The sequence below is a fragment of the Diabrotica virgifera genome, chromosome 9 (assembly GCF_917563875.1).
Source record: "Diabrotica virgifera virgifera chromosome 9, PGI_DIABVI_V3a".
Classification (NCBI taxonomy): Eukaryota; Metazoa; Arthropoda; class Insecta; order Coleoptera; family Chrysomelidae; genus Diabrotica; species Diabrotica virgifera.
The window spans coordinates 56,601,024-56,613,883 of NC_065451.1; the positions used below are offsets into that span (position 1 = coordinate 56,601,024).

At 34.7% G+C, this 12,860-nt stretch overlaps 1 protein-coding gene across 1 annotated transcript in view; it reads left to right on the forward strand.

Annotated features, from left to right (window-relative positions):
- LOC114339583 (dynein axonemal heavy chain 1-like) overlaps window positions 1-12,860 on the forward strand; it is a 452,416-nt gene that overhangs the window by 212,441 nt on the left and 227,115 nt on the right. Inside the window, exon 8 of the mRNA XM_050660135.1 lies at window positions 573-733. Within this exon, the coding sequence (XP_050516092.1) occupies window positions 573-733 (161 nt within the window). The remainder of the gene's footprint in view (window positions 1-572; window positions 734-12,860) is intronic.

Here is a 12,860-nt window from a genome sequence, read left to right on the forward strand (position 1 = left end):
GATAAATAATAACACAAATAATACACATAAGTATGTACATACACAATAATATGTACATATTCATTGATCGAAAATCATTTAAAAATATGGGCTTGTGTATACCTACTTGTAACGTAAAGTAAAAAATTTAAGCCTCCCCACCACCGTCGCGCGTCGGTGCACCGTCGGACAAGACAACCGTAGTAAAAGTCTGATAACCGTGGTTATCACCAACATAATTCCTGTCATTTGACATGTTATACGTGTCGGACTTGTTAAAATGCGAAAGATTTTTGTCGGACAAACATTTTTTCACATATTACATAACATTGGATATTGAATAAACTTAAAAACAACCTGTTGTTTTGTCATAAACTTGTCAAAATGACACGACATACATCAAAGTTGGTCCGACTGGACACCGTTAAGCTGTTGTCATATTTTCAGCTTATATTAATAAACTTTTTTTGTTATGTGGGAACCAGGACTAACTGTTTCCTTTTACAAATTTTTTAAGTTTATTGCATTTTTTAGGTTTGTCAACATTTTGTCAAATACTTGCATTTATTAAAAAACTAACTCTTCTGTTGCAGGATGGTATGACAGAAAAAATATAGGCGAATTTAGAAAAATTATTGACATAAACTTTGTAGCAGCTATGGGTCCACCAGGTGGTGGTAGAAACCCCGTAACAGCTAGACTTCTAAGACATTTTCACTATTTGACATTCCTAGAAATGGAAGACGATAGCAAGGTAAGAGTACATTATAATACACTAAGAAAACATAAAGCACTTTATAACTTCTTATTCGGAAGTAGAATATTTATTAGAACCTCTAATTCAGAAGTAGAAGAAGGTTATTTATTATTTGTAATTTCTCTGATAATATAAAAAGAAATATGAAGTTGAGAAAAGAAATTTAGTATTAAAGAAAGGTATTAGAAAGGTATTAAAACAGCAAATTATAAACTATACAACTACTGCTACTAAATAAAAAACTACAATAATTAAGAGCGTAAGCGATGTTTTACGTCTATATTCCTACCTTTTCTTTCTTTACACGGCAAATTACGTGTACTTAGTAAGATTCTCACTGGCATCGAAGCTGCAAGAGATATAAACACTAGTTGACAACGGCAATGCCATCATTAACATAGAGGCTATTTCGTTCAATTTTTGAATGTTCTTGGATAACCGTTACTAATAGGATTATTTTGATACCAAATATGTATCCAGTGATTAGAGTAATTTATATACTATTGTTCCGGATAGGGGAATAGTACATTGTTTACCGGGTAGGAAAAGCTTAACATTCCTGGACGACTGTGAAGATTGCTAAGTCGAGGCGCAAGCCATTAGCAACACAGAGTCCAGGAATGTGGCTTTTCCTACGAGGTAAACATACTATTTTTCCGCAAATCGTTTAAAATTCGACAGATATTGATTGATTTAAAAAAAACGCGATAATTTTATTCCCAAATAAATGGTGCTCTGAAATTCCTAATAAAATTACTTGGGTTACTATGGAAACGTATTGAGGTTGAATTGTCAAACTTGACGCTTATAAATTTAATTGCTGGTGTTCTCGAAAGTAAAATGATAAGTGATGATGAAATTTCCATTCCTGGGACTCCTCCAGAGCTGGTTGAGGCAGTGAATACTGCTTCATTAGAATTATTGCCAAAGAAATCAAGAGAAAAGTACGAAAATGCATACAGACGTTTTATGGATTATCGCATGAGTAAAAATACGAGTTCTTTCTCAGAAAATGTTGTAATGGCATACTTCCTAGACCTTTGTTTAAAGATGAAATCTTCAACATTATGGGCCAATTATTCAATGCTGAAGTCAACCCTTGCACTTAAACACAATGTAGATATATCTACATACTCAAAACTTCGTTCTTTATTGAAACGGCAAGCTCAAGATTATAGGGCAAAGAAATCTAAGATTTTAACGAAGGAAGAAATTGAAAAATTTATCCAGGAAGCTCCAGATAAAGAAAATTTAATGATTAAGGTAATTTACAAGGTTTTAATAGCAATTGTTTTCTATCATTTATGTAGAACACTAACAACTGTACGGAAATATCATTTCCTTACAGTAAGGAAATGACATTTCCTTACAGTAAGGAAGTCCTGACTTTTTCTTCAAGAAATTTTGACAGGAATGTCAAAATTTCCTGGCGATTTGCGGAAAATATTATTTAATAAACAACTCAAAATTTTCCTGAAGTCTTGTCAAATATTTGGTAGCCTTGTCAACACAGTATGTTCGACTGAGTGCATTGTGTTACAAAGATAGCGAATGTTCGATTTGGAAAATACCACCACGGACATGGTGTTCATTTTTTCGAATCCTGGAAAAACTAATAAATATTTTTAAAAAACTTAATAGGCTATTGATTACGTTAAAAATAAGAGAGCTAAAAGAAACTACAACGTTAACGGGATTCTATTGTCTCATATAGTCAATGCCTCTAAGTTTGAAAGGCTCTAAGTTTAAAAACCGCTTAGTGCCACCATTTAAATGGGTGCGATTTTGAGAAGTGGGTGAATTAGTCCCTAGGCACAGGGTAAATTAGGGTGAGTGCTATGCATTTTTGGTACGACGTCTACATTAAAATTGTTCCAGGTTAAATTTACTATCGAAATATTACATTTTAAAGTCAGGAATATTTTTATTCACAAAAATATATTCAGAAGAAAAGCAAAAAAAAACACGAAATAAAGCAATTTTGTTTTTTGCCCCATAACTTTTTTCCACGGGGATATAGGTATAGACATTGCTTCAGAAAAAAATAACTTACAGTCTTTTTCTTTAAAATGACGTTTAGTACAAGTCTGTATGATTTATCCTTTCCGATATTTTTCAAAGGGATTGAGGATTTTTCAAAATTCGCCTCTCACGCCTTTTTTGGGCCATGTTCCCCATTTTTAACTATTTAATGGGAAATAAGCCACAATATAATTAAAAAAATGATTTTTATTAACGTTTCGACGCCCCAATCGGGTGCCGTTGTCAAAATACAAAATACTACTGTAATATTGTGCAATAATAATAATTTAATAATATTGTGGCTTATTTCCCATTAAATAATTAAAATTGTAAAAATGCCACAAGAAAATAGCTTCAGAACAACATGTTCCCCATTATTTCGCAAACATTGTTCTGTAACTTTTTTTACGTATTTCTAGGTATATGCAATGGTACATTTATTAGAAAGATAAGTCAATTACCTTTAAAATGGTCCATTGTATAAGTTCGCTTGACTATTTTGAAGCAAGTTCTGATTTTTCAAAACTTTATACTTTTAATGATTTTTGATATTTTTTATGATTATTTTTTAAATTTCTTGTTATGACATTTTTCTTGTACATTTAGGGATATACAGTGTATAATAGAAAACAGCATATTTTCTTTACTTTAAAATGGTGTATTTAAAAAATCTAGGACTATTTTTAAAAAAGATATCCGTAGGATATCCAATAGTATCCGTAATTTGAAAAAATTTTAAAATTTTGTATTTTTCTTTTCAATTACACGAATATAATTTCATATTATAATATAATTTTTAATTCCAAATAATTTTTCTTAATAACACTTTTCGATATTGTGAGATATAAAGGTACTTTACTCCTGAGCAAATTCATATTTTTTAACATACCTCGTACACTATTAATACAATTTTATATCTGATGATTGCATTTTAGGTTTCAGACTAGGCAGATTATTTTATAAAGAATAACTTTTTTCATAAAATTAATGCTAAAAAGTTTTCCATATATGGTTCCAACTATTGCAGGTGTATATGTCACATTTTAAAAAAGCATATCTTGTTTAAAAATAGTCCTAGAATTTTTTACAGTACACCGTTTTAAAGTAAAGAAAATGAGCTTTCCTTTTTATTAAAAAATATATATACCCAAATATACAATAAAAAAACATATAATGAGAAATTTAAAAATAATCGTAAAATATATCAAAAATCATTAAAAGTATAAAATTTTGAAAAACTATATCTTGCTTAAATATAGCCATACTGCCTTCTATGATAGAACATTTTAAAGACAATTGACTTTTCGTTCTACTAAATGTACCATTGTGTATACCTAGAAATGCGTAGAAAAAAGCTACAGGACATTGTTTGCGAAGTAACAAGGAAAATATCCCAAAATCGCTATGAGTGGCGAAATTTGAAAAATCATATTTTGGAAATTGTAAATCATAGGGACTTCTACCAAACGCCATTTTAAAGAGGAAGGATGGTAGTTTTTTTGTAAAACAATGCCTATACCTATATTCCCGTGGAAAAAAGTTATGATCCAAAAAACAAAATTGCTATCGTTCATGTTTTTTTCTTGCTTTTCTTTTGGATATATTTTTGTAAAAAAACATGTTTTTGACTTTAAAATGTGATATTTTGATAGTAATTTTAACCTGGAACAATTGTTCTATAGACGTGTTTGCACTAAATGTGCATAAAACTCACCCTAATTCGCACTGTGCCTAGGGACTAATTCACCCCTTTCTCAAAAACGCTCACATTTAAATGGTAGCACTTCGCGGTTTTTTCAAACATAGAGGTCCATTGACCATATGAAACAATAAAATCCTGTTAACGTTGTAGTTCCTTTCTAAAATACATAATCAATAGCCTATATACTCAGAATGAAATATTACATCATTACCGAGGATAGCAAGTTCCCTAGAATAAACAAAAAGTTTTTTTTGAATGAGATATTTGAAATTAAAAATCCCACCCAATTTTCTCTTCTCTTTCACCCCTGTAACTTTTTAAAATAAACATTATAGAAGTTTTCAGGGACTTTCTACCGTCGATAATATTATATAATCTTTCATTTTGTGTGTAAATTTTTAAAAAATACGTAGTATTTTTCTCAGGATTCGAATAAAATAAATACATTTAAAAAGCTTTGGAACGAAATTTTGCACCTACGCTCTTAAAGAACACTATACAGTGATAATCGTGCTAATAACCGGTAAAATAACGCAAAACGTGAAGAAAACATAATACATTGCTAAACAAAAAGAGATGAAACTAGTGAAGGTGGAAATTATCGTTGAAACGTATAAATAAAAATTACATTATATAGTTTCCCATCTTTAGACGTATCAGAGGAGTATGACAGCTGTCACTGTGACAGTAGAATTTTATAAAATACTCCTGTCACAGACGTCTAAAAGTGGGAAACTATGTAATGTAATGTTAATTATTTATACGTTTATAACGATAATTGCCACCTCCACTAGTTTCATCTCTTTTTGTTTCGCAATGTAGTATGTTTTCCATCTTTTGAGCTATTTTGCTGGTTATTAGCGCACTCATCACTGTATCAAAAAGGATATGAAGAAATTTGTTTCCGATAGTCCAGTCGTCAAAAATTTGATCTCTAACAATGAGATGAACAAGCTGAATTTTGCTAAAACTATCAATTTTGAGATCCAAATGTTACATTTAGGGTTGCATTTCTTAGAGGAGTCAATTTTATTTTTTTAATGTGTAGGGAGGTTCAGTAGAAGCTTAAGTTCGAGTTTTTAAGGTCGCAGCCTTTGTCCCCCGGCCGCCATCTTGGAAAAAGTGGTGCAAAGAGCTTTCGCGCTGTATCTCCTAAACTAGCAACCATGCAGAAATTTTAGGTACCCATAAAATGTAGGAAATTAAATTTTATACAATTTTATATGTAATGCTTTTTATCGTCAAGTGACCAACAAAAAAGTTATAAACAAAAATAACAAAAAATTTTGTAAGAAGTTTCCTTTTGGAGGTTATAAGTTTATATCCATTTGACTTGCAAATTGTAGAAGTCTTGGAGGTGTCACCAGGAGAGTGTACCAATAAGTTTTTAATTTAAAAATCTTTTAGTAATATTTTTAATATTTTTCAATATTATTAATTTATTATTAGGATTGAAAACTACTTCGTCTTTCAATGCCAGATGGCGCTAGCCACCTACTATCATCACTTCGGTTGCAATGGATGGGAAAAGCTCTCGATACGAATCAGTTAAAATATGGAGAACAGTGCCTACGTGCTTTCCGATGAGGCTCCAATAAGAGCCGAACATCGCGATTCAAGGGACTGGACTGCACTCCGTATTCTAATTGAAAAGTAAGATTGTTTTGCCTTCGCATTGCAACTGAATAAAAATGGTATACATTTTTATTTTATAGTCGTATTACTCCGTAGAGTAACTAGGTGCATTTTTCCGTTGGAACTTTACCAGCTGCAGACGGGGGATGTGAATTGCGTAGTGTAGAATTCCTTCCCTCTCGTCTTCACTGCAGCATCCATTTGACTTGCAAATTGTAGAAGTCTTGGAGGTGTCACCAGGAAAGTGTACCAATAAGTTTTTAATTTAAAAATCTTTTAGTAATGTTTTTAATATTTTTCAATATTATTAATTTACTATTAGGATTGAAAACTACTTCGTCTTTCAATGCCAGATGGCGCTAGCCACCTACTATCATCACTTCAGTTGCAATGGGTGGGAAAAGCTCTCGATAGGAATCAGTTAAAATATGGAGAACAGTGCATACGTTCTTTCCGATGAGGCTCCAATAAGAGCCGAAAATCGCGATTCAAGGGACTGGACTGCACTCCGTATTCTAATTGAAAAGTAAGATTGTTTTGCCTTCGCATTGCAACTGAATAAAAATGGTATACATTTTTATTTTATAGTCGTATTACTCCGTAGAGTAACTAGGTGCATTTTTCCGTTGGAACTTTACCAGCTGCAGACGGGGGATGTGAATTGCATAGTGTAGAATTCCTTCCCTCTCGTCTTCACTGCAGCATCCATTTGACTTGCAAATTGTAGAAGTCTTGGAGGTGTCACCAGGAAAGTGTACCAATAAGTTTTCAATTTAAAAATCTTTTAGTAATGTTTTTAATATTTTTCAATATTATTAATTTACTATTCGGATTGAAAACTACTTCGTCTTGTTTAATTTTATTTATTCGTCTAGGTTTTACAGCGCTCCAAACTTGACCATATTCTCGAATTCTCATAGGAATACAATAAAAAACAAAACCTTGGGCTTACTTTTCTATCTATATATTTATTTATTATGGTTTTAAAAATCCTATGCTATTATTAAGCTATTTTTGACCCTTTTCCCGGCCACCTATGAGAGAGTCTGGAGGCGTTTTTTGTGTGGTATCCCCAAGAGGCCTAATCCACGGACAATTTCTAACCAAAATAATAGTATTTATTATTATGTTGTTTATACGACGATGTTTATACAAAAGGTATGATCTATGACAACAGAAAGCAGGTTCTGGCCTTTGCGGACGATGTAGTGCTAATGGCAAAAACGGAAAGGGAACTGCTGAGGATTTTCAAACTCTTTGAAGTAAAGGCCAAGTGGTATGGACTGAGAAATAATGAGCAAAAAATAAAGTATATGGAAATAGGACAGACCTCAGATGAAGATACACAACTGAAAACAACTACAAACAACGAGAGTATTGCTTCAAAAAGGTGACGGAGTTCGAGTATCTAGGAGTAACGCTAACAAATAAAGGGGAAAAAAGTCAAGAAATTGAAAAACGAATTTCGAGAGGAAGGAAGACAGTCAGAGCCCTACACAAACTACTAAGAGCCAAAAACATCTCCAGAGAGGCAAAATTAAGGCTCTACGGAACAGTGATCCAGCCCACAGTTCTTTACGGGAGCGAAGCATGGGTCATGAACAAAAATCAAGAAAATATGCTGAACATCTGGGAGCGAAGTGTCCTAAGGAAGATATTCGGGAGAGCAAATAACGATGAAGACGTTTGGAGGAGACGAACAAATGCAGAGATCAGAGAGCTGTACCGGAAACCAGTAATAAGCCAGATGGTCAGAGCAAAGAGAATAAGTTTGTTAGGTCATACCAAGAAAAAGTGGCTAGAAGCATGTGAGAAAGACCTGGAAACAATCAGGATATCAAATTGGAGAATTGCGGCCATGTACAGGAGAAAATGGAGGAAAACCGTTGAGAAATTCCAAGCCATGGGCCTTTAAGGCCTGTTGAGCTATATTATATATATTATATGTTAAAAAAGATCTATCACAGTTATTACTTTTTCATTTTTTTTTTCGATGTTCCAGGCTGCGAGTCAAGATCTGAATCAGTATCCGAGGTGAATTTTTGTGGTATAATGAGAGTTATAGTTGGCGTCATTGTCGCTAATTCATCTACCAATTCATTTTCTTCAATAATAATTAACGTTGATATGTCCACGATCTTGCTGCAACACTGCTGAAGATTTGAGGTCTGCTTTTTTGCAACCAGATGCACTTCTAGTTTCTATTGCATCTGCTCAAGATGAATTTCATAAGCTCGGGGATACTGGAGGCTTGAAAGTTTGAATTGGTATCCAAAATTTTCCATGCTTTTTTCAGCCCTAATTTTCTGGATCACAATGTTTACCGAGTCATGACTGAATCTGGTGATACACTCGGAGTCTGTAAAAACGGGCTGCATCTTGTGTTGGAGGAAGTGAGAAGAGATTAAAATGCATTTTTTGTTACTAGCGAATCGTTTGTATCTCAGGGTTTCCAGAGACCCGTCTTTATTTCCGCCATATAAAGAGACGAAAAACGTTCGCCGACAACAGTGAGTAAAGATGGGTCGACTTTTCCACTGACAAATAATTTTCCCTAGAGGTTTCTTGGTTCTAGGTCAATTGCTCGAATGCAATTGCTTGAAATTAATTGCTCGAAATCAATTGCTCGAAAATCAATTGCTCGACATGAAAATTGCTCGAAATACAAATTGCTCGAATAAAAAAGAGAATTATATATCTAAAATATTTATTCACAATAATGCAAAATAATAATAATACATACCCAATAAAGAAACATTGGTAATGGGCAAGCATTTTAATGGGTATTTATTGATTTTAATCTTTCCCTAATACCTGGAAATTATTATAATCCCTAATTATCATATTGAGAGAAAATCAAAACCGTTATTTTTCTTATTATTTTAAAAGTTTAAAGATATTTTAGATTTGTAATAAATACTTTTTAGCATAAATTAATATACGATTATATACGTGAAATATCACATAATTTGTCCAATTTCAAGAATCTTTCTTATGTCTATATTTTGTATTTTTGTGAATAAATATTTTAGATATATAATTTTCTCTTTTAATAGCCACCACTCTTAACGCGCTCTTACAAAAAACACAAAATGCTTATCTAATCACAAAAATATAAATTTTACCCACAAGACTCTCAATAGTATTATCTATAAAACTCAAAATGTTTTCACAATTTTTAATACGACTGCACGTGGCCAAATAGTTAGCACAACTGTAAGAATAAGTTAAGTAGAGGCGGACCGACTGCTGTGACACCTAGGATAAATTATAATAATAAAAGTAATTGCAGGCAGATATTCAGTACGGAAGAAAAATGACGTAACTGCAAATTTTGTCAATTCCTGTTTATTGCGCAATTAACTTCTAAAATACTATGTAAAGATGATACAAAAAGACCGAACTGTAAAAATATGCCACTATAGGGTAATTGCATCGTTAGTGAAATAGGCGCAATGTTAGACCTTGTTTCAGATGCATAATAAGGCAACTGTAGATAGGGTAGAAAATGGGGCGATTAAATTAAGATAATGAAATTCGAACCAGTATCGATGAAAATAGACGAGGGCATTTAGCACAAAATAAATAAATTTTTAAATACAGCACCTAGAGACTCACAGTTTTTTGCATTATGTTTAGGATGACGTCAGGAAAAAAGTCTACTATTCAAAAATGGGTGGAAATGCATAATTGCACTGTAAAGTGCATAAAATGCATCCAAAATTGCATAAATATAAAAATAAAGTCAAAATCAGTATACTAAGGAAGAAAATTTATTATTTGGGGGGTGTTTGTGGTCACTGAATACGATTACGCAATCAGAACTGACTCCCGGATCACCTGGTGCCCAAGGTCAGTGCAAGAAACGTCATCTTCTGGAGTTTCGATAGTTTTCGGCGTTAAATCGATGCAAACGGATTACTCACGTGTTTTAGGGGTCACTAAGTACTAATATGCCATCAGAATTGACCTCCGGAGTACCTGGTGCCCAGGGTAGCTACTAAGGCACATCATCTTCTGGAGTTTCGAGGGATTTCGGCACTAAATTGATGCAACTGGATTATTCCGGGGGTTTTTGAGGTGGTTAAACACGAACATGCCATCAGAAGAGACCTCTGGATCACCTGGTGCCCAAGGTCACTGCAAGGGACGTCATCTTCTGGACTTTCGAGGGCTTTCAGTATTAAATTGGTGCAAACGGGTTACTCGGGGGTTTTTGAGGTCGCCAAACACGAATTGAATTCATTCGGAGTACCTGGTGCCCAGGATGGCTACTAAGGCACGTAATCTTTTGGAGTTTCGAGTGTTTTCAGCATTAAATTGATGTAAACGGATTACTCACGGGTTCTATGGTGTCGGTAAACACGAATATGCCATCAGAATTAACCTCCGGAGTACCTGGTGCCCAGGGTCGCTACTAAGGCGGGTCATCTTCTGGGGTTTCGAGGGATTTTGGCATTTAATTGATGCAAATAGATTACTGGAAGGATTTTGAGGTCGCTAAACACGAATATGCCATCAGAACCGACCCACTGTGCACCTGGAGTCCAAGGTCACTGCATTGGACGTCATCTTCTGGAGTTTTTGGGGATTTTGTCATTAAATTGATAAAAATGGGTTACTCGGGGGTTTTTGAGCTGTTAGACACGAATCAGCTATCAAAACAGACCACCGGATCCCCTGGTGCCCAAGGTCACAGCAAGGGACGTCATCTTCTGAAGTTTCGAGGGATTTTGGTATTAAATTGATGCAAAGGGATCACTTATGGGTTTTTGCGGTCGCTAAACATGAATATGCCATCATAATTGAACTTCGGAATACCTGGTGCTAAGGGTCGCTACTAGGACACATGATCTTCTGGGGTTTCGAGGGCTTTCGGCATTTAATTGATGCAACTGGATTACTGGAGGGTTTTTGAGGACGCTAAACACGAATATGCTATCACAACCGGCCCCCTGTGCACCTGGTGCCCAAGGTCACTACAAGGGACGTCATTATCTGTTTTAAGGAATTTCGGCATTAAATTGATGGAAATAAATTACTCGGGGTTTTTTGAGGTCGATAAACACTAACAACATGTGATCGACTACCGACCACAGATCACCGACTAGTGATCTTTAAAATCTTGAGACAACCACTTAATGTCGACTACTTTTTAATATAGAATGTAACAATAATATAATTTAGAGGTTTTTACACCTATTGAAGTGGCTAGTTACAATTACTTGTACACTGGACATAAGTAACTACATTTTCTAATTTTTTTCAGCTGTCAAAATTTAACCCTTTTGCTTTTTAATCTTAGTGGTTCACTTATTTGCAGGTTTACACCGATGATGGTCAGTTTAACCGAAAACGTTTTTTACTTCCACTCCCTTGTGGATAAATTTTAAGAATTTGAATAAATTCATATGCCTACATACAACAGAAGTGGCTACTTCATTGCACGTTGTAAAAAGGTAATCCATTTTTCATCAATTTAGTACCGAGAACACTCGAAAATCCAGAAGATGGCCTGCCTTAAACATCAGATGCTGCGTGGGTTGGGTCTGATGGCATAATTATGTTCAGCAACCCCACAAACTCAAGAGTAATCGGTTGCACTAATCTAGTATCGAAAATTATCGAAACTACAGAAGATAACCTGCCTTAGGCACCAAGTGCTCCGGTGTATGTTCTGATGGAGTATTTATGTTCAGAAATCGCAAAAACCCATGAATAATCAATTTGTATCAATTAAGTACCGAAAACCCTCGAAAGTCCAGAAGATGACGTGCCCTAGTTACCAGGTGCTCTGGTGTCTGTTCTGATGACGCAATCGTGTTCAAAAACTCCAAAATACGACTAGTAAGTAATCCGTTTGCAGCAATTGCATGCCGAAAACATCGAAACTTCAGAAGATGACCTACCTTAGGCACTAGGTTCTCCCAGGATGAGATCTGATGGCGTATTCGCGTACAGCCACCCCAAAAATCTATGAGTAATCCGTTTGCATCAATTTAGTACCAAAGAATCTGGAAGCTCCAGAAGATGACGCCCCTAGCAATAACCTTGAGCACCAGGTCTCCGGGATTCGGTTCTGATGGAATATTCGTATTTAGTGACCTCAAGAACCCCTCAGTAATCCATTTGCATCAATTTAATGACGAAATTTCTCGAAACTCCAGAAGATGACGTCCCTTACAGTGGCCTTGGATACCAGGTGATCCTAAGGTCTATCCTGATGGCACCTTCGTGTTTAACTACCTCAAAAACCCATTAGTAGTCCAGTTACATCAAGTTAGTGCCGAAATCCCTCGAAACTCCAGAAGATGACGTGCCTTAGTAGTGAACCTGGGCACCAGGTACTCCGGAAGTTAATTGTGATATCATATTCGTATTTAGCGACCCTTAAAAGCCGTGAGTAATCCGTTTGCATCGATTTAATGCCGAAAACCATCGAAACCCCAGAAGATGACTTCTCTTGTCGTGACCTTGGGCACCAGGTGATCCGGGGATTAGTTCTGATGGCGTAATCGTATTCAGTGATCCCAAAAACCCCCCAAATAATAAATTTTGTTTCTTAGTATACTGATTTAGACTTTATTTTTATATTTACGCAATTTTGAATGCATTTTATGCACTTTACAGTGCAGTTATGCATTTCCACCCATTTTTGAATAGTAGACTTTTTCCTGACGTCATCCTGAACATAATGCAAAAAACTGCAAGTCTCTAGGTGCTGTATTTATAAATTTATTTATTCGAGTGTTTTTAGTGCTAAAT